The sequence below is a fragment of the Colletes gigas genome, unplaced genomic scaffold (genome assembly GCF_013123115.1).
Source record: "Colletes gigas isolate AHSC1104 unplaced genomic scaffold, ASM1312311v1 Colletes_gigas_Sc00005, whole genome shotgun sequence".
Classification (NCBI taxonomy): Eukaryota; Metazoa; Arthropoda; class Insecta; order Hymenoptera; family Colletidae; genus Colletes; species Colletes gigas.
The window spans coordinates 5,950,195-5,974,225 of NW_025106634.1; the positions used below are offsets into that span (position 1 = coordinate 5,950,195).

The window sequence follows — 24,031 nt, forward strand, 5'->3', positions numbered from 1 at the left end:
ACGCACAATATTATCAAACGACAAAATATACTGATTAATATTCTTATCGCTTTTATCGTGTAATTTGCAAACTCGATGAGCAAGCAAAACAACCGGAATCGTTCGATGTGGCTTGAACGTGCCGTTCCACCTCTATCGTAAGCCAGATTAGATAAACTCTCTTCACATTTCTTACTGCTTAATTTTAATATAGCGGTAAATATTTAGAAACGTGAGATCGTCTATTACGTTTGATACAAAGTTTAACCATTTGGAAAAGATTGTCAGAATCGTTGGATCTGTTTGGTAGATTGTCAGAATCGAAATATCCAAGTAATTCAGCGACACGCAATTTTAAACTTTCCCGCGCTTCCGAGCCGTTAATTGCGATTAATAAGCGGTCAGGTATGAAACTGAAATAGATGCGCATGCTCGTGAACGGTCTACGAGTGCTACACCATCGACCTCTCGAGCTATCGTTCTAACCGCAAGCGCAATAGGACGCGCAAGCGTATTATCCACGGTGCAAACCTCCATGGCTGATGTAATCTTATCGGGCGCGCCTAGAAGTACGATAAATCGACCAATACTTTCGCGTGGAAGTTGGCTACCGAGCCACGGAGTCGAATCGTGTCGCGTCGTCCGCCGAGCTCCGCGTTCGGAATGTTCAGCTGTGCCGCGGTAAAAAGAACAAACAAAACGAGCCAGCCGCGTGTATAGACGAAGGTCGTCCTCACGTAACGACGTTAAACGCGAGACAGCACGTGTGGATTTCTCTTTTCGACGACTTAGCGACGGAGTTACAGAATTTATCCTCGTCAGTGTCAGCGTGCCATTCGTCGAAGTAGGACGTAATCGCTCGTAGTGCCACTCTTGGACATCGCGCGGTTCTACGACCATAAACAGTGCTGGACGAGGTATACACCAGAAACGAACAAAATTTCATTTGACAACCGATAAAACCCACGTATAGAATATTCGTCACGTTCGTACGAACGAACGGTGACATTTGTAACCGTTCGTTGCGACTATTTCAGTCTCCGATCGAAATTTTCGTTCGCGTTTTACGAGCAACGGACAAACGGTTGATCGCATTTCATTTGTTAAAACATTTTATCTGAATGAGAATTTTGCCCACCTCTTCTATATACGTATCTACAAGCATAATTGGGGCTAAACACAACGTGTTTGCTTATTTGTTATTATGGTTTCAAAGCAATCGCGCGGTAATTCAGGGGTATTCGATTCTCGTAATATTGTATTGTGATTATCGTGTAATCGTAATCGTGAGTCATTAAACTGTGTAATAACGTGTGATTCTCGTGTGATTACCTGGAAATAATAGCTACTAATAAGAATTGTTTTCGTGGTTAGTTCATAGCGTGCGTTACGTTTATCGACGGTGGTAATTGGATTACAGTTCGCGGTACATTTATTTTTATTGACAGCGTGCGTGTCATTACAGTTAGATGATCTATGTATAGTGACTTTATTAACGTCTCAACGTGACGCAATGATTATGATTTTCTAATTAATATGCATTATTCCGTGACCAAAGGTCCCAGGTACAAATGCACTTGCCGGTCTTCCGCCGTTATGAGACCAAACGAGATTGCGTACTGACTCGACTTTCGTAAGTCGCGCTCTTAAATATTTCCCGACTCTGTGTTCCGAACTATTTAAGACAAAATGGGCAGCGGTAATTACAACAGAAGCATTTTCTCGTACGACACGTTGGTGCACGCGATATCCGGGGCTGCAGTAAGTACATACGATAGAGAATAACCTTCGTCACACGTCGAGTTCGCAATTGCGAATACCACGCGACTCAATGCTGCGTACCGTTTTATAGGGCAGCGTCGTTGCTATGGCAACGTTCTTCCCGCTGGATACCGTGCGAAGCCGACTGCAACGTGAGTGCATTTAAATTACATTTACCAATTGCGCCGTTAATAATTATTGAACAAGAAATATATGCAAAATCTTAAACTTATAACATTTGAAATCGTATCTTGAACCGCGACGAGTACGTTCAAACAAAAAATTATATTAATATTAGCGTAAATGCTAATAGCTTCACACATCTTACAAGAAGTGTACGCGTTGTTATTAACGTTTTTCTAGTAGATAAATGGCGTGAAAGAAACGTTTCACACTGCATGAAAATCAATGTAATTCTTTATCAATAAACGTACCGTGCGTACACCTTTAATCGAACACAATAGAACGCACAAAAGGGAGTAGAGTCGCTCAAGGGGATCCACCCCTCTACTATGAATAGCACTAGGGCACATCAGTGATTCGCAATCTTCGCCTTCGTGCGAACTCCGTCGATGGAGAACATTTTCTAGCGTACTTTCTCGTTCCTGCTTTAAACTGTTCGATACTATTTATTAAATAGTAATAAAAAATTCTTCGTAACTTCCGGAAAACTAAAATACCGCTGGAAGCGTACTTTTTAAGAACTGTAAATTGTATTTGAAATAACGTGCAATGAATTCGTTGTATTTTTTAGTGGAAGATGGACGGGATTCGAAAAATACTCTCGCGACTATTCGCGAGCTCGCCGCGAAGGAAGGACCGTAAGTTGCATTTCGTAATACGCGCAAATCAAACACACTACGGAGCACTTATCATTGAAACAATAATTGCATTGCTCTTGAATCTACTGTTTACACGAGCGACCGTGAACAAATGTTTGCGTTACCGAAATTGCTAACTATTTTTTTTCCGAGCAAACGCTTTATTTACTAATTATTATCATATGATTTCATTCGTTGAATATGTTTGTTCAAGGTATACCTTGTACAGGGGGATGGTACCCGTTCTGCAAAGTCTATGCGCCAGCAATTTCGTTTACTTTTACACATTCCATGGCTTGAAAATGCTCAGAACTAGGAGAAATCAGACGGCCGGGAACGATTTGCTGGTTGCATCGATCGCAGGTATTTTACCGACACTCTACAATGCTTATCGGAACGGACTGGTCAAATTTTCTGTTCTCAAGGTGTTATTAACGTTCTCACGACAACGCCGTTGTGGGTTGTGAATTCAAGACTGAAGATGAAAGGCATTGGTCAAGCACCGGAGAGAAACAACAACGAATATAATACTTTGTACGGTACGTTTTCCATATTCAATAATCATCTTCCATAATATCGCAAGAACGAATAAATCAACATCTTATTTGAGATTGCAAAGAAGTTTTGCTACAACGCTGTTTACTTAGTGTTAAGGGAATTGTCATTTTGTATTACACCTCGGAGACGTATGTAAATAATTACTCTGCTCTTCGCGGAACCGAGCACCTTTTCTCATTTTAATTAAGATCGACGGCGTTAAGTACACAGCATCCACCTTTTAAAATCACACGCCATCACGAGAGGCCTATGTTCTTTCACAGACGGCCTCATTCACATATGGAAATACGAAGGTCTGGGAAAACTTTGGTCCGGGACCTTACCAAGCTTGATGCTCGTTATAAACCCAGCCATTCAGTTTATGACTTACGAAAGCCTAAAAAGGCACATTACCGCGTCGTTGAATGGTTCACCGCCCCCTGCCTGGGTATTCTTTGCTATCGGTGCTATGGCAAGGGCGATCGCCACTGCACTGACTTATCCGTTGCAATTGGTTCAGACCAAACTCAGAGTGAGCATTCTAGGAAACTTAACGGTGATCTTATTCTTCCGACGCTTCGTAAAAATTGTCTAACCGTGTATCTTTGTCATCTTCAGCATGGCCACAAGTATCCGACCCTTCCAGCAAACCCTGGCACATTGCAAATTCTCATGTACATGTTGAAGTAAGTATACTGTTTCGGTAAAATGTTTTAATCGAGCTAATAATTGCTCTTGTTTATAGAAAACAAGGAATAGCGGGATTATACAAGGGTATGGAGGCCAAGTTGCTACAAACTGTCTTGGCAGCGGCGCTCATGTTCCTAGCTTACGAAAAGATTTCGAGATTCGTTTTCCGCATACTCTTGCACAGACCCGTCTTGAGATAATGATTTGTTTACCCTTTCAACAGTATTACCCGTTAATTAGATCCTCGTACGATGTTCCGTTTATTGCGATAGGATCACGAGATGTATGATATTATAAAAATGTACGATTTACGCCCCAACAAGTGAAACAGAGTTTTTACCTAATGTAATACAAAGAGAATACTATATCGCCATTAAAAATTTTTGAATAAAATGCATTAAATACTGATCCAGTCTCTTTGTTATTGTACGAGTCTATAGAAATCCTTTAGTAATCATTAATCGAGACGGCGTTGATATCTTTTGTTTAACCAAAAGAGTCGACGCTCTATGACGCAATATTATAAATCGCGTTTTTGTGTACCCGCGGAAAATGTGAGGCAAACCATCGGGAATACTGGCGAATCTCAAGAAAACGCGTTTCCGATTTCACTCGAATTTCCGTACCAAATCCAATCGAACGACATCGCAGACGCGAAACACGACCACAAAATGGAACGATAAGCCTGTTGGACGCGTAACCTCCGTCGACCAGCAGAGCTTGACGTTAAAAAAGATCGAGCACAAAACCTCGAAGGCGTTTCTAAAGCTCTGGAACAAACTGAAGCCAAGCAAAGGCTCAAGGAAGCGGTTAGAACCCGATAAACGCCAGACGGTGGTTTCCGTGTAAGTTTCGATATGGTATTAAAATAAATTCAATTTCACAAATGTCAAATTGTTCGCTGTATCGCGAATCCTACGTTTCCGACGATACTTGGCGATTGAGACCGACTCTGCGTCGAGTTTCTAACGAGTAAAGCAGGTAATTCTTGCACAATCGAAACGTTTGAAGTACGAACGACGCGTAGACTATCGCTGGTGATTTTAATGCCGCCATAGCAGCTCTATCGCCGGATTCAAACCGTTACGCAGCCTCGGTAAAATGTGAAATTAATAAGTTTACCAGCGATCGAACAATCGTAATATTCTCAGACGGAACTCCAGTCATGCCGAGAAAACGATGAGCGCGAGATTCCAGCGGGGGATCCACGAAACGTCGCCGACCAAAAAATTCTTTACGCCTCGCCTTGGCGGGAAAAATCGCGTACCACAGCCGCCCCCGGTTTTCGACTATTTCACTGCCATCAGTAAACCGGACGTGTCGAGTGTCTTCGATCGTACGAGAAATGGTCGCAACACGACGGTTAGTTGCTTAGAAAGAGAGCGTCAAAAAGCCGAATTATCACAAGGCAGAATTTTCAGACAAGATCACGGGCACCCGGAACGAAGACGTGCGCCCAAAGAAAAGGGAAACAGCAATCTCCGGACAGCAAGAACTCGAATCCCGCTAAAAACGCGACGGCGTCGAACGAAAGGAAGAACGTAGGTGAAAAAGAGAACGGTACAGTCGTCGACGACAAATTATCGAATTTGTTGAAGGTTTGTCAGAGTCGGAAACAAATATCCTGACTTAAGTAATACGTTGTCGCTACCGATCTCGATGCACCATCGGTGAGGTGTAATATAACGTTTATTATACGTAGAAAAACGCGCCAACTGATGACGGAAATGTCGACGCGATGGCAAAAGCGATCGAGAACAATGACGAGCGTCGAACCACGGAGAAAAAAGCGAAAAACGAGAGATCGGACTGCGAAAATGTCGCTGCAAAGTCGCCGGTTCTCCGAGTCAAGGGCAGCGGAATACCGACAGCGAAAATGCCGGTCAATACGATCCACGAGGTTCACCCGGTAGCTAACTTCTTATAGAAACTATAAGAAAGACCTTAGAGTTCAAATTCTGACTAACAGGATAAGAAGGTGACCATAAGCGACAAAACAGAGGACTCCGCGTGTTCGAAGCGTTCCACGACGACTTGCGTCGCCGACAAGTTAGTTAAGATCATTTATTTGAATTAGAGACGATTTTACCAGCGCACACTTTACCTTAAACTGGTGCTCCAAATATGCTGCACTTGCTCGTGTTACCAATCTCCGCATTCTGGAAGTTTAAATAACGCGTTAATATGGCGTCAGTAAACAAAAACCATTTTCTGCTGTCTCCGCAGTCCTCCTCGATTTAGAAAAATTATAACAACGATTACAGTTTTTATAAGCCGAAGAGGACTACGAGGATAGTAAAGAAATGTATTTTTCTCGCTATGTTAAAATATATTTCACCCAATTTTAAGCGTCGAAGAGCCGAAAATATGCGATAAAGCTGAAGAACGAGTCGCCTGCAAACAGGAAGCGGTCCGTCTTACACAGTTTCAGAAGAACGCAAAGTTAGTTGCAGCATCGTTGTAACGACGCTGACGAAGATCGAAAGAGAAGTTAATTTAGTTGGAAATTTCACGATTTACGCAGGACAGCCTGGGACGAAGAGAAGACTTCGGAGTCGGAGACGGAGACGGACATTAAGACTGAAGGCGATCTGGATTTCACGACGAGCGACGAACCTTCAGCCATTATCGACGACCAGCGTGAATCGAAGATTCTGAAATTGAATCTGAAATTAAATTCTCGTCAATACTGTGTCGATCACGAGTCTCCTTCCAGCAATCGACGGGACGACGACAGCGATTTGAAGAGCTCGTCTCCGGAGGAATGCAGAAAAAAGAAATGGTTGGCGCATAGGGTCGCTATAAAGACTTTGATAATCTACTTGCAAGAGTTTTAAACCTTTCTAATGATATAAGGAACCCGATAGACACTATTGCCTTTATTGTTTAATTTGCTAGGCCGTTAAAGCGCCGGAAGTACGTCTACGCGAGTCTGGAACACCTGGACACTTCGTTCGATAGAAACAACGCGAAATGCCGCAAGAATAAAAATCGAATGAAAACGAAAAGTCCTGTGACTCTGTGCTCCAAGACGAGCTCGTTGGTGAACGCGTCCCCGAAAGCTTCGAGTCGTCAACGATCGAACTTCTCGTTCTTCAACACGCTCTTCGACATTGTCTTTTGGCCTTACTTGTTCCTGAAGACGAATCGCTGATTAGATGTTCGTTGGTAATGAAAAGATCCAAAAGTAATGTCTTTAGATTTATTTAACGATTTTTTTAAAACGATTTCAAAGTTTCTTTGAAATTGTATGCGGGCAAAGTATTCTTTTATTTACCGAGAATTATACTCTTTACAATCGATTGTGAACTTGGTTCTTCCTGCACTACTAGCGAAATATTTCAGAAAATGTAGGTACACGTTCGTGAAAATGTTTGTTTAGTTACAAATTCAACGCAGGTGTGTGGTGTCGTCGGGGTGAACATGAAGTAGTTACAAAGAAACGATTATAAACAATTATTTACAAAACGATGGCGATGTAGTTGTTTTTTTTTATAACAAGTATCAACATTTTTAATTACAAAATTCCTTACGATAAAAAATATTCGAAATTGATTCCCTTCTCCACAATTTTACAACACACCGATTGCTGAAACCATAGACAACCGTTATTTAATTACAAGTTCGAACTTAAACAGCTTCTTTTAATGTTTAGTACTACGATCAAAATAGCTTGTTAAACGTTAACGAAAAGCAAAATAATTTAACGATTACCTTTTTTCATGGGTGTTGATATACTCCTGCGGAGCTTCTTCGAGAAAATTGACAATGTTAGCCTGTCGTAAAGACTATCGATTTCGCTCACTGTGTTTTCTAATATTTCGGAAAGAGCCTTCTCGTTCTGCACCAACGCCTTGTCAGCAACCAGAGACAGGTGCAGGTAGCCTCGATAAGTTAATAACGAACAACCGATTCCCGTGTAACTTCTAAAAATAATTATATAACAAAATGAGAACGGAAATACAACCAGCAACGAGAACCAGTAATTATCGATTCGGTGACGTGGAATTTTTTTACCTGTTTGGTATCCAGAAAACCAAGTTCTTTAACAAATGTCCTAAAATCTTGACTTCCTGGGGCCCGACCAAATTACTAAACACCATGGTGCTGTGACTTTGAAGGATCGGCCGTAAAAGTTTCTCCGGAAGCACAGCCGACAGGTACTTCATTACCAAAAAATTAACCGTGTAATCTGGACTTGTTCTCAACGCGTCGTTCGCCGTTTTAACGCCCTCCAGACGTTCCAAGATCTGAGAATTCTCCCGTGGATCTATGGACGCTTTGCCGTTTATCTGGGAAATGCAAAGGGGCAATATGCCCACCGAGAAATTATTCTGCAGGGGCAGATTTTCACACAATTCCTCTATTTTCGTTGGCAAAACCACGCTCAACTTATTCGGCGTGGGCTCGTTCACCTGCACGATACAAAGTTATTTAATGAAACAGGACGAAAGCGAAATACGAAACAAGAAAAATGATGATCACGCACGCGAAGAAAGTATTTATGCAGGCTGACGGACAGAGCAGCCAGTATCACGTCCCCAAATTTTGCACCGGTGATGCTCCTTATGTTTTGAATCTTCGTGAAGAGCTTCTGGTCGCCAGCGTTCTTGAAATCGTCCTCCAGCCAGTAGGTAACCAACTTCTCCCCCGATAGTTCTGCTCCATGGAGTGCACTGGAACCGTAACATAGAAAATGGTCATCGAGGAGGTCTGTTTAAACGAATAAGACATTTAAAAAGCTCGAAAGGAACCTTTTGTCCATGCTACGAAAAGCCTGTTGAACCAAACACGCGGGAACACCGACGACAATTTTCGTCGCCCTCAGACATTTCTTCCACGTTTTCCAAACATCGTTCACTATGAAATCTTTCAATCTGTCCCCCTCTTTCTTCGCGAACGCCCACGCCTCTTGCCTCAGATCCTCCGCGGTGACGTTCTGAAGGTACTTGAGCCCGTTCCTGAACTGTCCCCGCAGAAATTTAACGACCTCGAAGAACACCATCAAATGGACGAACGGCATGGAAGCCGACATAGCGTCCTTCTGAAAGTAACACGCCAAACTTCTCTCCCCGGTCGCGTACGATTTCAACTGACCGATCTGGGGCACCGTTATATCGATCTTTTTCGCGACCTCGTTGCTCGTCCTGACGTTCGTGTACTCTAGCTGAAGACACGTCTCTTGGACCTGTTCCCCGTCGACGACCACCTCCCGGAAGAATCTCAGTAGAGCCATACCGTCGCCCAGGGAATGGTGGACGCGAATCAACACGGGGATCCGGATCTTGCAGGTCAAATGTTCCTCCAGCCGTCGAAGGTAGTGGTGGCTCGACCTGGGGCAACATTTCCCGATCAAAATCTCCCAGGACGCGGTGTGATCCTCCGGCAGGGGCTGATTGCAAACGTTCCACAGTATCCTCTTCAGGTGACCGTTGTAAATGTTGTCGCAGGAGCCATTGCAGCTGGTGCGCTCGTACTCCAGCCACCTGACTCGTTCCGATAGATCGATCTGGTCGGTTCTCTCCCAAAAGTGGTAGCCGAACTTGCTCCTCCTCTTGTACAGCAGCTTCTCGTAAGATGATCCGAGTATCCGGTTCCTCGCCAGGCGACGAAAACTTTCCAGGAAGTTGACGTTCGAATGGCGGGCATCCTTTTCCAGAATCAACAAGATGTTGTTCACGGAAAGGGCGGTGGACTCCTCCACTGCCCAGACGCGGTCCATTCCGTCGAGCAGACCGACGTACTTGTCCCTCAGCTGTATCCACAATAGAACGTCTACGATGCGACGATAGAGGTACGAGCATAGCAGCACCAGACCGATGGATGGAGCGAGGACGAAGGTAAAGATCGTGAATAACGCTTGATAGATCTTTGACATAATTGTTTCGGTTTGATGTTAACCTTGTTGAATCGTCAAGTCTTCGATCGTGTAAAGTGATGGCACCTGCGGGTAGAGTTATAGTCAGCTGGATACTGTTACGAACGTTTTGGAATACTCGACTTACATGATGGTCCCAGAGCACCCGAACTCCGGAGCAGTTTCGATGCTGTTCAGCACCAAATAAGACGACTTCCAGCACGGTTGCTACTTTTATAGCGAAGCACTATACATCGATCGGCCCTAATCCGATTTGACGTGACTCTTTTATCCGGTTATTACCTTTAGTTAATTAGACGGTGTCTTTAAACGTTGACCCCGCGGTAAGAACGCGACATGCTTGGTCTTCTTAATGCTATCTAGTCAGGAAATTTAAAATATCGTTCCTTTCTTTGTTTTAATAGATAATTCAAACGAAAATCAAGAGTAACGAAGGAAACCCTCTCTGCAAAGCGTCATCTTTAAATTATGGCGATTCTTTTTATTATTTATTAATTAACGCGTTATCTTGTAACCCCTGTTACACTCATTTACGAATTCTTCTTCTTTTTTACCGTGACAAACCGCAGATACATAGGTTCTACTGTAATATATTCATGAAAATAATTTTTTCTAAATCTTGGACGACCAATTAACGTTTCCTAGTTGCTTCGACCCGCAGCGTTTCGATGGAACCCCGTAGCAACGTTTCCTGTTCGTCTTTCCTCTTTTTCAGCCTCAAATACATTTCGCAGACGTTTTCCATCGCTTCGTTGCGTTCGATTAGCTTGTCGCCGAGAGTTAATAATTTTTGTTGGAGATCTTGAATCTAGAATTCGGTCGCTCGACGTTGTATCGTTCCCGATCGATGATTTAACACTAAACCTACCGGCACTTCGTGTATACCCATTCCTACCATGACCGGTCAAATGACCAGTCATTCTTTTTCTCTTTTACGAGTCAACGTACTTCTAATTTCTGCATTATATGTATAGAAAATTGTGTTTTGATGTTTATTCGTAAGATATTCTTCTCTTCTATGTTAAAAGAATCGGATAAAATCTGATAAAAGATAAAACGCCCTTGAAAACAAATTTTTCGGGGAAATTGTTATGAAAAATCCAGAATCGTTTCTTGGCCCTTCAACGGTCTCAAAATTGATTTATAATATCTCGAAACTTTTCGAAAGCGATCCAGATTCGCGAAACGTTGATTTCTTTGCCCAAGGATACGTACGTCCTGCGTTGCCCCGATCAACAACTATATCCTTCGTTGACCCGATTCTGCTGCTCCAATTAGATAACGTTTCATCGATCTAACACGAGGTCTGTCTTCCAACATTGTTTATCGACATTTTTGTTAGTACGAAGATCTTTTCAACGTTCCTCAGCGAGCGTGAACGATACAGAAACATCAAGAGTCTATTGAATCAATTTGGAACGTATTAGCTCGTACGACGTAGTTAACCTTTCGAAATAGTTTGAGATTGTTGCCTGGATTGTCCCCAAGTCTCACGATCAAAATTTAGAAAACAATTGCAGTCGCGAACGCAATGAAATTACGCGCCATTAACTCTCGAAAAATGATAATGAAATACTGATTCTTTCGACAAGATATTTTAAAAACGGCCATTTGACCGGTCGCGGTAGATTTAGTGTTAAACTCAATAGAAGTGTATAAACGTACTTCGTTCCGTTTCTCCTTGAGAAGAAAATTCGCGTTTGTAACATCTTTCTTTAACTGCTCGTTTTGCACCAGCAAAGCATCGTATCTGACGAATCGTTTGAATTAGAATTTCTTTCACTTTTGTCGATGGTTTATTCGTTTATATAAATATCTATACTTCTGGTGCCAGGTTCTCTGCACTTCCCTCTTCAAAGACTCTGGCAACGCAATTTCATTACCGAAACGATTGTCAGTGACGCACTGCCGGAATAAATCTATAAAATATTTATAACAACCAACGTTCCCGCTAACCAGACGAACAGAGGCTTGTGAACAAAGTTTTTTACGTACTCAGCATGCTTTTATTGCGTTTATTCGCTTTCTTGAGATCGTCTATCGCTGTTCTGTTCTTTGTTTTCAAGATCGAGTATCTCAGCCATCGTTCAACCTCCAAACTCCGCGAAATCATTAAGCTCTTCTCCAACGAGCACACGGTCTCGCGAATATTTCCTACCTTCGCGGCATATTCCTCTACCGAAATGAAAATTTTCCGTACGCGAGCATCGTCCATAATTTATTTCACGCGTCTATTCAACGACCAAACGACACGATCTGAAGTCTAACACGGGCAAGAAACATTTGAACGCCAACGTCCGTCGTTCTTTTTATTAAATTATACATATAGTGTAAGATAAGATAGTATTTTGATAAGATAGTTGCGACGATCAACGCCTAAAGGCACATTGGAAATGTAAAAACAAGTTTTCGTTTTTTGTTTATTTGGACAACGGGCACGGTTCCGATACGTATTCTTTAAAACTATCGTGAACACTTTTCAAATGATCGCAACATATATCCCTGGTGTCCACTAAAGCGCCGAGCAACTCGGTCCTCGAGTTACTATTTAAAGCCGCGTCAAAGCCTTGCAGAAACGCCTTGTCTATCCGAGATACGCCGTCCAAATCTTCGGCCATTTCCATAACCGTCGTCGCATTCCTGATCAATTGCTCCAAATGTGGGCCGTTGTTCGATTGCCTAAAAATAAATAGTTCGTTTGTATCTTGCCGAAATATCCTCTATAAGTACAGTAAAATCTAATCGCTGTTTAATAAAAAAAAAATTTTAATGGAAGATTCTAGAGGCCAAAATAAGACGAAAATCAAGAATACCAATTTGTTGATCGAGGCTTCGTTAAAAAGTTATAGAAACATTTCCGGCCACACGATATATTTTCGATAAAGAATTTTTTTCTCGCAAGCACGTAGGATTTCGAGAGTACGTGTATTCACCAAAAATGATTGTAATTGAACCCCGCAACCGGAAATAATTTTTTCCAAAATGATTTGAAATTTTTTAATTTAATTTTTTAATAAAAAGAGATTTTTCTGATAGATATCGCTAACTTTCAAGAACCCACATACGTTCGTACTTACAAACGACTTCCCTCGAAAATATAATTGCAGCAGGTTTCGTACAGCTCCAGGCATTCCAGATTGTCCCTAAGGTCGCGTGCCTGCAAGTACTTTTTGAAAATCTTCTTACCCTCCGGGTGTGTCAGGGTTTTGTTTATATTATCCGTGATTTGGTCTAATTCCTCGCGGCTCAGACCGGAAGTGCACTTTCCGATGCAGCCGATCGTCCGTTTCGATGCGGAAGTCTTCATGTTTCATTCCACCTGTAAACAGAACGGAACGACTCCTTTTGTAAAAATTAACTTAACGATCGAACGATGAGACCAGATGCATCGAATTTACACGTTCAGTGCACCTGTCGTTGCAGCACGAACAGCCTCGAGAGTCTCGATCGGCTGAAATTATCGTGTAATTTTTCAAAACTTACGTTCACGTTGTTTCGAATTAATATTGCGCTCTGACCAGCTTCAGCTAACAAAATAATTGATCACGTCACCAAATGTCCAATCTTAAATGAGCCCTTGTCTACAACAACGGTCACATGGTTTCCTCCACCTTGATAAGAAGTTCCCACGAACGCAAAAAGGAAACGGTAAACAATAGACTGAATACCAACTGTATTTTAAATATTCCCAGATTCCTCGAGGAAATTAACCCAATAAATAGAATTTAAAATTACTAAATATACTTTCGAACGAAAATAAACACGTGACGGGCGTGTGATTCACAAATAAGTTTACAAATCAAAATGTCTGCGATTGCGTACATTCTGTTATTGGTCTTTAAAGAACGCACGAAAATAGTGCTGTGAATTTGGTTATCGGTCCAATTTACACTTATCTAACGAAGACTAACGAAGAAACAGTATCGCTCAGGAAGCATAAACAGAGAGTTATTGATCGCAACATTTGCGAGACCGGATTCACAGTGGCTGACTATCTTAATCGGGCAGGGCTGCTCATCTCGAACGAACAATGTTAACATTCACCAAATAAACAGTTCACTCGACGTTCTTGTGCTCTCGCGGATCACAATTTTCGATTCACTACCGTTTTAGATGCTCGTTCACTTGGAACCAACAACTGCATCCGACAGCTCACCCTTGAATAACAATCATAAAGTAATAATTTACGAAAGAACGTTACCTAATTTCATAGTTTCGATTCTAACAATTCCTTGGAGAATTAAGATGTCGCACACGTTCGAGACAGTGGATGTGTTTACCGAACGTAGATGTTATTTTTAAGTGGAACAGAGGACCCACCCTACGTCGTTACCCGTGCAGCGCTACGCCTCGACTGACGCGATCGGCCCGTGCGCCGAAAATATATTCAACGTCGTCGACTATGGACTCACAAGGAAAGTCCGTACATACCTGTTGGGTCACCGACTTTATTCAAATTTTGTTGATAATTCCAGAGCACAAATAACCAGATACGTGTCCAGGCTTTTTCGTCAATGCTAATTGTTTACAAAGATATTTACTTTGTAATTATTTGTTAAGAGGCCAATGATTATAAATAATTAACAACTTTTTACAATTTGCAGAATAAAAATGTTACGGTCAAGTTCGTACCGCATACTTAAAATGGTCTTTGTTATTCGGAACGCCGTCTGCGAAATAACTGCACGTTATCCTGAATGCGAAACGCATACTTCGCACGAAAAGACAACGCATAATAGAACGTTGATGTAAGAAGTCACGGAATACTGTAAGACCTATTTTGATCGTTTCTTTGTTACAAGATTTAAAGTAATATACACTCTTATGAAGTAACAATTACAATTATACACTTTTAAGAAACATTAGGGACATTTACGAAATTACTTTGTACTTTATATTGATTTTCTATCCAAGCTTTCTGATGTAAATTTTAATGAGATGCAAGTGGGCTTATTTTCTACTAATTTAAATAGCCTTGAACTATCGATCATTTTTATGAGATACTCAATATCGACAGTTTTTTAAAAATCACCCCACGCAAATATCTAAAGTTTAAAAATACAATGCCTGCCGATATGCATATGTGTACTGCGATTCAAGATTACTGCCAGAGATACGCGGGAAAGTATAACAAACGGGACGAAATGTAGACAGAAATCAACGGAGATTAAGTTTAAAGAATAACAGTTTATAATTGTTCAAGCAGTTGTAATTAGAAATTGTTCGAAGCAGTTTTAAGTATGGATTCGGAGTTTCCTGATCCGGATGAAGAATTTGATTTAATTCACGAAGACGAATATGAAGTTTTGAGAGAAATAGAAGGTAGCCGATTATAACCTCATTATTGAGACTATATTTTAAATTAAAAACCGAATTTTCTGTATTAAGATCCAAAGATAAATAGATTTATTTTAAAGTAAATAGCTTTGTTTTACCAACGATAGAAATTTTGGAATAATATAAATAAAATAATATATTTTAGAACTTGAAAGGAAAAGAGCAGCTCAATCTCAAGAAACTGGGACCGTACATGAAAAGACTAAGCAAAATAATGAATCGAATACCTCAAAACCTAGCGTATACAAGGAATTAAATACTCCTGTTCCTAATGTATATAAAGAATTAAATAATCCTACACCTGTTATGCGTACAGAATTAAATACTTCTACATCTAATAAATGCAATGAATTAAGTATTCCCAGCACAAGTAATGAAATTAAAAATAGTGACAATTTTGAAGCAGATAATACAAAGAAACGGAGTTTCAATGAGCTATTTGGTGACATTTCAGATATACTAGATACAAATGATTTTGGTATGTGGTTTATATCACTTTTCATACTTTGCAAGTTCTGCTTTACAAGTAATTTTGATTTATAGTCGATGGTCAGGAGCCAAGCGAAAAGAGACCAAGATGGGATCAACCTGAACTTATTATTAAAGTGATATTAGACGCCAGAAAAAGATTACGCGAACAGAATAAAGGAGTTCCTGTAAAGACTAAACATATAGAAGAGTATGTAAAATATTTAAAATATTTCGTTTGAAAAAGTTAAATATCTTTAAATATGAGATAGTAATTTTATTCAGAAAGAGAGACTCCATATCCTTACGGGTTCCACATTGGAATTTTGTAGCCGTAACCAGACCGCACGATGCACAGCGTATATATATCAGAGTGAAAAGTAACCGGGAGTACAATCAGAAAATAAATACACATTCAGTTTCTAATCTACTGTCTGTATCTTATAGTCAACTGAAGGCTGAGGCTGAAGAAATTGTAAGCGAATTAAATATGTTTGTTAGTTCTTGTAATCGATACGGCCACATTGGTTGTAACTTTCTAAGATTTCAAGTCTATTTTTGTAGATGGTGCAGAATGCTAAACGTGCCAGTTTTGAAAATTCCGACTCCTCTGTCACGGAACTCTCTCTGAACGATAAAGATGAGTTGTGGGTCGACAAGTATAGACCTAGATCGTACCTGGAATTGCTTTCCGACGAAAGCGTTAACAGGAATTTATTACATTGGATAAAACTTTGGGATAAAGTGGTGTTCAATCGGGATTATGTTCGAAACAGAAAGAAAAGAATTTTCTCAACGTTTAGGAATAAAAAATTTACGGACGAACAACATGTCGAAGAAGTCGACCAACAAGGTTTCCCAATACAGAGAATAGCGCTGCTTAGCGGACCGCCTGGATTAGGGAAAACTACGTTAGCTCATATAGCGGCGAAGCATGCTGGTTATAATGTTGTTGAAATTAATGCGAGCGACGAAAGGAGCCCGGACGCTTTCAGGTGATAAAATATCTTGTAAAAAATATTAATATGCAAGCAATGTAAATAATGCGTGTTGTTGATTGTAGACAAATACTTCTTGCGTCAACGCAAATGAAAGCTGTAATGGGAAATGACCCGCGACCGAATTGTTTGGTATTAGATGAAATTGATGGAGCGCCAGTAGCATCGATCGAGCTCTTGCTCAAATTTGTACAGGGCAAACTAATTGCTAAAGGTAAAAAAGCAAAGGCCAATAAACAATCAAATATTTGTCACCGCCCTGTAATATGCATTTGCAACGAGCCATATACTCCATCGCTAAGGTAAATTTACCATTCGATTAAACATATAAGCTTCAATGTATTCATAAGTATATATATATTACATTTTTGCCAATAATTATACGCCATAGATCTCTTAGACAAGCTGCTCTTATTTTACAAGTACCAGAAATAAATCCTGCAACGTTAGCTGACAGATTAATGGAAATATCGCGAAAGGAAGATATTGAAGCAAATTTTGACGCTCTTTTGAAATTAGCTGAAATATCCGGTTGCGACATTAGATCATGTTTGGGAGCGTTGCAATATATGGGTAGTGCGAAATTAGGGGATAGTTTATTGTTTGCGTTAAAAGACACCCGTAAAGGATTATTTGATACGTGGAAAGTAATATTGACAGTACCTATGAACATACATGGAATACTTCCTATTTCTGAAAGAGTTCGTATTGTACTGAAAGCTGTACAAAATGGTAAAACGTTTTGAATAATTTCGGTAATAATAAAAAATTTTATTAATATGCGTGGAATTGTCAAGAAAAATTTATCTTTCATTCCAGGGGAATCGGAAAAATTAGCACAAGGGATATTCCATAATTATCCAGAAATTTGTAACGAGAAATTGAATTACATAGTCATGTGCTTACAGTGGTTTCAATTTTTTGATGAGATCGTATCGTTTATCGCTAAGTTTCAAACTTGGTCCGTCATGCCTTACACAAATTATGCATTTATCACGTGGCACTTATATTTCGCCAAAGCAAGACACGTTAAATTATCTTATCCCACTGTTCCATACGAAGTAAAAATTACAATTGATACGTAACTGATATCTATTAAGAGAAAAAGATAGATGCAATTATGATTTATAAATTTCATTCGAAAACGTGTATTTTATAGATGAGGCAGAAACAAGAAAGGAGCAGGGGAATTTTAACAACTATTCATCGAAGTAGCGGTCGCGACAGTACAATATTGGCTGTCGATATTGCTCCTTTTTTACCAGATTTACTGTCCCCGCGGCTGCGAACAGTTTCTGGACACTTGCATTCTGCTAGTGAAAGAAACGATATCGTTCGATTAGTGAATGTTCTGATCGAATATGGTCTCACGTTCATCCAAGAAAGAAACCTCGACGGGAACTATGAATACAAACTAGATCCGTGAGTCGAAGAACATAAAATTAGGTAAAATCATATTTTAACATTATTTCTTTCAGTAACATATTCGAAGTTGGTATTTTTCCTGACTGTAATCATCACCGGACGCTCGCGTACGCGGTGAAACAAATAATTATTCAAGAATTAGAAGCTGAACGCTTACGGCGCGCTGCGAATGTAATGAGAAACATAACAAATTCTACCCAAAAGAAGGATAATAGTACCGCGAAAAAAAATATGAAAATTGATACAAAGAAAAGTAACGAAAATTCTAATGAAAATTCTAAACAAAGAAAATCGGAAATAAAAGAAATTGTAAGTACGATACTTATTTTATTCTACTATGAAGAGCATGATAATAAACGTAATAAAAATTACAGACGTATAAGGATTTCTTTGGAAGAGTGATTACAGTAAATCAAGATAAACAAAACACGTTGGATAATCAAACCAATAATCCACGTAATTCGTTAAAAAAACATTGCGTGTGGTATAAATATAAAGAAGGATTCAGCAATGCAGTCCGTCGGAATGTAATAATGGCAGAACTTCTTTAAATTGCAAACATATTTTTATAACAAACTCGACAATAAACTTATTAATTTTTATTTTAAAAAACGTAGAATGTAATTTGTATTCGTAACGAGCATATGTATTTTTAATAAAAAAAGTGAAAACACATATATGGTTGAAAATTATACATTCTCGCCTACTTTCACCATTAATCCCTTCATTTTTACAATTCTAAAGTTTTATGATCCCTTAAAACTACTCTAAATATTATTCGAATCTATACATTCTTTCGTGTAATTAATAAGTTATAAATAAACAGTGGAAGCGATTCTTACTTGAATATTGCGCAAAAAAGTGCAAAAGTATAGTATCGCCATCTAATATCAGGAATTCGAACTCAAAAAATCGTGCCAGGATCACAGAATGTTAGTGGAGGTATCCGGAGTACAGCTTCCCCCCACTCCTGTTACTTGAATATTGCGCTAAAAAGTGACAAAGTATAGTGTCGCCATCTAATATCAGGGATTCGAACTCAAAAAATCGTCCCAGGATCACAGAATGTTAGTGGAGGTATCCGGAGTACAGCTACCCCCACTCCTCCTACATCTGATACGCACTACCTTGATTATTCGCTAATTACACCTTTCCTGGGATTAAAGTATGAACTTTTAGAATTGCAGAATGTAGTATAGACCCTTGGCTAGATTCAAGGATAGTTTTTAGAACCATTCCGCTAGTAATTAAGACGTTATTAACGAATATCGGAAGTCGGGACATTTACGGCTGTATCACCGTCTGCTTTAATCGATAAATTATCAACTTTTCAACAATAACACACGTATTTTGGCTATTAGAGAACGAAGTAGACATCCCTGACAACGTTCAAGGACCGCTTTTGCAACGCTCCACGCTCTAATTAATTAGTTATTACCGATTGATCCCTAAAGTGTCGCGTCAAGAGGTTAGAAACAGTGGGCCGACTTCCGATATTCGTTAATAACTATTTAATAACGCGTAGCATGCTTGCAACAGGTATCCTTGAATCTTCCCAAAGGTCCATACTATATTCTTAAACTCTAAAAGTTCATAATTTCATACCAGAAAAGGCGTAATTAGTAAATTAAGGCGCAATAATTAATTACAAGCCGAGAAACGCATAGTTGCTGTTTTCGCCACTAGATGTCGCCACAATAGAAATCCCAACTTTTAATGAATCACTGCTCGATAATTTACTAATTACGCCTTTCCTGGGAACAAATTATGAACTTTTAGAGTTTAAGAATATAGTATAGACCCCTGGCAAGATTCAAGGATACCTGGTGCAATCATGCTATGCGTTATTAAATAGTTATTAACCGACAACGGAAGTCGGCACACTGTTTCTAACCTCTTGACGCAACACCTTAGGGATCTATCGCTAATAACTAATTAATTAAAGCGTGGAGCGTTGCAATAGCGGTCCTTGAATGTTGCCAGAGATGTCTACTTCGTTCTCTAATAGCCAAAATATATGTGTTATTGTTGAAAAGTTGATAATTTATCGATTAAAGCAGACGGTGATACAGCCGTAAATGTCCCGACTTCCGATATTCGTTAATAACGTCTTAATTACTAGCGGAATGGTTCTAAAAACTATCCTTGAATCTAGCCAAGGGTCTATACTACATTCTGCAATTCTAAAAGTTCATACTTTAATCCCAGGAAAGGTGTAATTAGCGAATAATCAAGGTAGTGCGTATCAGGTGTAGGAGGAGTGGGGGTAGCTGTACTCCGGATACCTCCACTAACATTCTGTGATCCTGGGACGATTTTTTGAGTTCGAATCCCTGATATTAGATGGCGACACTATACTTTGTCACTTTTTAGCGCAATATTCAAGTAAGAATCGCTTCCAGTAATCATTTATTACTTATTAATTACATGAAAGACTGTATAGTGAACAGGTTGAATAACTTAATTGGATATTAATTGGGTTAGAATAACATTTGGAGCAGTTGTAAGGGTTATAAAACATTGGATTTTATAAAAATTGAGGAATTAATGGGAAAGGTTGAGGAGAATGTAAATAAAAGGCATGGGATATATGTAGGTACTGTGATTTGGATTTTTTATTAATATACACACAAGGAATGTTTTGCAAATTTCTAACTCTGTTAATGAAAAACATGCCTTGATATATTGATAGCAAGTTTTATAAACAAGTTAAAGTATTGAGTAATATATTGCACAACATTATCGTGAGACATTTGCGGTATACGTTTTTAGGTTTATACGAGGCTACCAAAGAGTATTATTCTATAGAGTGGAGTTATGGGAATATAATATTCTTCACTCCACTTAGGAATTCTTCAAATCTTGCATCAGTGGCTACGTAAACCCCTCCGGCCATGTATGTAATACAAAAATGCACTATGTGTTAGATCTATTCTGCACCTAGTCTTTATCTATACCTGATCTGTGCTCCTACGACTTGTAGGATTTTTTTACGATTACGTATCGATTATCGATGAACAAATTTCGCGTAATTATATCTACTTTTTACGTTTTTTTTTTTTTGGTTGGTTTGTTTAGTTTTACAAATATTATATTCATCTTTTGTACAGTAATTTGAGAAGTTATTTTTATACATTATACTTCTGGCAACTTGACATTGAAAAATAATTCTTTAAGAACCATGCTCCTGAGCTATGAGCAAAATAACTATAGTACTTTCTAGGTATCTTCATACCTGTTTGACACACCTGTCCCATCTAATGTGCTCGTATTGTTTGGTTATATGTAATCAATGGTTTAAAGAGGTTATTTAAAAGAGAAGCTTTGTGTAGCAAGAAACAAAACGGAAAATGTATTCAAACAACATTACGACGTAGTCGAAACTGACAAATATTATTTTGTTGGGAATTTTGCAATACATGTTCATAAATGTGTAATAAAAGTAATACCTGTTAGGTAAATAAAACAATGACTGATTCAACGAACGGTGTCGTGAAAAAAAACAATGAACGATAATGCATGAATCTAGAATATATAGACGAATATATGTTACCTCAATAACCATACTTTAAACACGCGTAACATGGCGCAAATACAATCGTCGGGTGCTGATGGACTGCCAAAACATTTTGTTGCCGCCATGCGTACACTGTTTGATATTATGGACGATCAAAATACAGGCTTTGTCAAATTTTCGGACATTGAGGGTAGATGGCAAGACGATGGGACACAAGGTCTTCCAAAAGGTGTTTTAGACAGTCTTAAGAAAGTTACGCCGTCAAATGGTTTACTATCTTTCGAAAGGTTCTGCACAGGACTGAAAATTTGTTTATTGCAAATTCAAGCAGACTCCGACACCAAGAAACACAATGGCCAACCGAACAGGCCACCGTCTGCGCCGATTCTCATTCCAGACAGTCAAAGTAAGACAACATGGACATCTCCGAATACAGCGACTATAAGACCAAATAATGCTATATCGCAACAACGTACCTTAAGTATGCCACAGTTAATAGCAGGTCGTAAAGATGGTAATACGCAATTAGAGTTGATGGATGGTAAAACTGGTGCTGAATCAAAATTGAATAAAGCGTATGGACCTCCTAAACCTCCGAGAACTGGTGCTGCATTGGAAGCGAGGAACATTAATTCAGACAGAAATTTTGATAAATCTGAAATTAGAACTGTATTACAAAATTGGCAGATGGGTTTGTTAATGAACGACGATAAAACTATAGAAAAACGACAGTTACCAGCAGTAAACTATAGATCAGATACCAGAACATTGTTGAGACCAACTCGCGTATTGGGGGATGGTAAAGCAGTCGATTTGCAAAATAATCAAGTCGGCCTTCAACCTAAAAAAACATTAAATCGACGTAGAGAACCCAGACGTCATACGTTGCAGAATGGTATTGATTACAATATGGTAAAGATGTTCTCCTCTAGGATTCCCAACTAATGATTGGTGATTGGTTGTGGGTATGCATGATATTTAGTGACTATTAACATAGTAGATAATTATACAATTTATATTGAACATATTTAACTTGTAATACAACAAAATTCTGTATAGCATTCTTACAGATTGCATAGTTGGGAAGCCTGTGTTTCGGTCTTTGGTAAAAGAAGCTATTTAATATTGTTTTCATTTTTAGATGAAGAGAATGAAACAAATTGAACAAGAGAAAGATGTATTGCTTCAAGGCCTAACTGCGGTTGATAAAGCTAGGGAATGGTATTTGAAACAAATCTCTGCTACTCAAGAAAAAATTAAACATCTTGGACGTATGGGATCTCATGTGGTGATTTTCGTCTATCTTTTTTATTCGTCCAGTTATAATGTTATGTTAGACATGTTTCACTAATTGTTTTGGTTGTTTTCTTCAGGAACAATGGACAGAAGCACAACAAGAACGTTTAGAATTGCAACGTGCCCGAGTGCTAGAAGTCAATAGACATTTGGCAGCATTAATATGCAGCTGGGAACGCGGCGGGCTTCCTCTTCATATGAATCTTGCCTTTCTTAGTACTCCAACATCGACGCAGCTTCAACAGGATATGCTTTCTAGGCTTAAACAACAAAATCATAGATTAACAGAAGTAAGATAACACAGCAAAGCAACATACATATGTACATATATATATGGAAAATACAGTAAATTTATTCATAACAATTATAAAACAGGAAGTTAGTAAAAAAAGCCAACGTATAGCAATACTTGAACAAGAAAAGGATAACTTGGTACGAGAATTATACAATAGGCAAAGTGGTATGGTCCAGTCTCGGAGAGCAACAATGATCCATGAACATGATCAAACATTCATGTAAGGTACTAGCAATAATTATATCAGTATCTTTATATTTTATACGTGATTATATTTTTAATGAATATTACTTTATAGAATATAAATAAATTAATCGGTGATCGTAAAGTGGATTTGCGATTGAAGACATACATAATGGATTTTTATGTAAAATATCAAATATACGTGCATTCCGAAACCGAATGAAGGAGTACCTATATTCAAACTTCAAGTTAAGTTTGTAAAGTATTTGTTAAATATTCACGACATTAATACTTGAATCTAGTTATATAATGTAAACAAAGTGCTTTTAAAATTTTTCATAATCCGTCCAAAAATCTAAAGATTATGTTTCCTTCAATAAATTATTATTCTAAGTAATAAACTGCCTTGACCCAATTTTTAATTCTATCGCAACACGATAATCTCAATTTACACTTACAATTCAACGATTAATATTACATACTTGAAACTGATTGCCGTTATTTTACAAACAAACATTTTGATAAGGAAATTGTTCAAACTAATTATACGCGTTTCGCGATCTCCGCTATATCTACTTCCGTACTATGCAATACCAAATCTTATTGAACTATAAAACATGATATGCGTTCTTAATCGTTCGATGTTTCTATTCAAGTAAAATTTACTGCCATATTGAAATATTTTAAAAAATATTACTAAAATATGTAATTAATCAAAATAAAATGATAAAAAAAGCTTTACGAACAAGCACAAGAAGTTTTAAGTAGGGTAAAAATTTAAAGATATCAATATGTACGACATATCTTGCTCACCAACAATAGTATACATATACGTTAATCGTTACT

General features: G+C 38.8%; 6 protein-coding genes across 9 annotated transcripts; 3 read left to right on the top strand and 3 right to left on the bottom strand.

Moving 5' to 3' along the window:
* Nucleotides 1-492: 492 nt before the first annotated feature.
* LOC122395102 (peroxisomal membrane protein PMP34) lies at nt 493-4,156 on the top strand. Its single transcript, XM_043392432.1, has 9 exons — nt 493-896; nt 1,538-1,740; nt 1,832-1,892; nt 2,495-2,561; nt 2,776-2,924; nt 2,987-3,100; nt 3,383-3,630; nt 3,717-3,784; nt 3,844-4,156. The coding sequence occupies exons 2-9, from the start codon at nt 1,669-1,671 to the stop codon at nt 3,986-3,988; spliced, it is 924 nt and encodes a 307-aa protein (XP_043248367.1). The 5' UTR covers nt 493-896; nt 1,538-1,668; the 3' UTR covers nt 3,989-4,156.
* Nucleotides 4,157-7,070: 2,914 nt separating this feature from the next.
* On the bottom strand, nt 7,071-9,909 carry LOC122395165. 2 transcript variants are annotated; one of them, XM_043392545.1, is made up of 6 exons: nt 9,794-9,909; nt 8,543-9,732; nt 8,278-8,464; nt 7,806-8,203; nt 7,503-7,711; nt 7,071-7,377 (listed from the first exon to the last, which is right to left on the bottom strand). In XM_043392545.1, the coding sequence occupies exons 2-6, from the start codon at nt 9,664-9,666 to the stop codon at nt 7,361-7,363; spliced, it is 1,935 nt and encodes a 644-aa protein (XP_043248480.1). In that variant the 5' UTR covers nt 9,667-9,732; nt 9,794-9,909; the 3' UTR covers nt 7,071-7,360. The 2 variants fall into 2 exon arrangements, with proteins under 2 accessions (XP_043248480.1, XP_043248479.1); XM_043392544.1 differs by having other exon boundaries at nt 7,503-7,714.
* Nucleotides 9,910-10,297: 388 nt separating this feature from the next.
* On the bottom strand, nt 10,298-11,881 carry LOC122395287. Its single transcript, XM_043392729.1, has 4 exons — nt 11,662-11,881; nt 11,489-11,585; nt 11,332-11,416; nt 10,298-10,474 (listed from the first exon to the last, which is right to left on the bottom strand). Exons 1-4 carry the CDS (start codon nt 11,879-11,881, stop codon nt 10,298-10,300), a joined length of 579 nt encoding a protein of 192 aa, XP_043248664.1.
* An 87-nt stretch (nt 11,882-11,968) lies between these two features.
* LOC122395191 lies at nt 11,969-14,037 on the bottom strand. 2 transcript variants are annotated; one of them, XM_043392583.1, is made up of 3 exons: nt 13,868-14,037; nt 12,744-12,985; nt 11,969-12,345 (listed from the first exon to the last, which is right to left on the bottom strand). In XM_043392583.1, exons 2-3 carry the CDS (start codon nt 12,971-12,973, stop codon nt 12,087-12,089), a joined length of 489 nt encoding a protein of 162 aa, XP_043248518.1. In that variant the 5' UTR covers nt 12,974-12,985; nt 13,868-14,037; the 3' UTR covers nt 11,969-12,086. The 2 variants fall into 2 exon arrangements, with proteins under 2 accessions (XP_043248518.1, XP_043248519.1); XM_043392584.1 differs by lacking the exon at nt 13,868-14,037 and adding an exon at nt 13,150-13,819.
* A 303-nt stretch (nt 14,038-14,340) lies between these two features.
* LOC122395143 (chromosome transmission fidelity protein 18 homolog) lies at nt 14,341-18,515 on the top strand. The gene is made up of 12 exons (XM_043392513.1): nt 14,341-14,434; nt 14,873-14,988; nt 15,149-15,481; nt 15,547-15,682; nt 15,757-15,946; nt 16,036-16,466; nt 16,535-16,771; nt 16,861-17,201; nt 17,289-17,530; nt 17,629-17,891; nt 17,948-18,203; nt 18,269-18,515. The coding sequence occupies exons 2-12, from the start codon at nt 14,907-14,909 to the stop codon at nt 18,443-18,445; spliced, it is 2,688 nt and encodes an 895-aa protein (XP_043248448.1). The 5' UTR covers nt 14,341-14,434; nt 14,873-14,906; the 3' UTR covers nt 18,446-18,515.
* Nucleotides 18,516-21,226: 2,711 nt separating this feature from the next.
* Nucleotides 21,227-23,879, top strand: LOC122395050 (suppressor APC domain-containing protein 2). 2 transcript variants are annotated; one of them, XM_043392347.1, is made up of 5 exons: nt 21,227-22,323; nt 22,553-22,699; nt 22,785-22,997; nt 23,083-23,227; nt 23,301-23,879. In XM_043392347.1, the coding sequence occupies exons 1-4, from the start codon at nt 21,478-21,480 to the stop codon at nt 23,224-23,226; spliced, it is 1,350 nt and encodes a 449-aa protein (XP_043248282.1). In that variant the 5' UTR covers nt 21,227-21,477; the 3' UTR covers nt 23,227; nt 23,301-23,879. The 2 variants fall into 2 exon arrangements, with proteins under 2 accessions (XP_043248282.1, XP_043248281.1); XM_043392346.1 differs by having other exon boundaries at nt 23,083-23,222.
* Nucleotides 23,880-24,031: the final 152 nt, after the last annotated feature.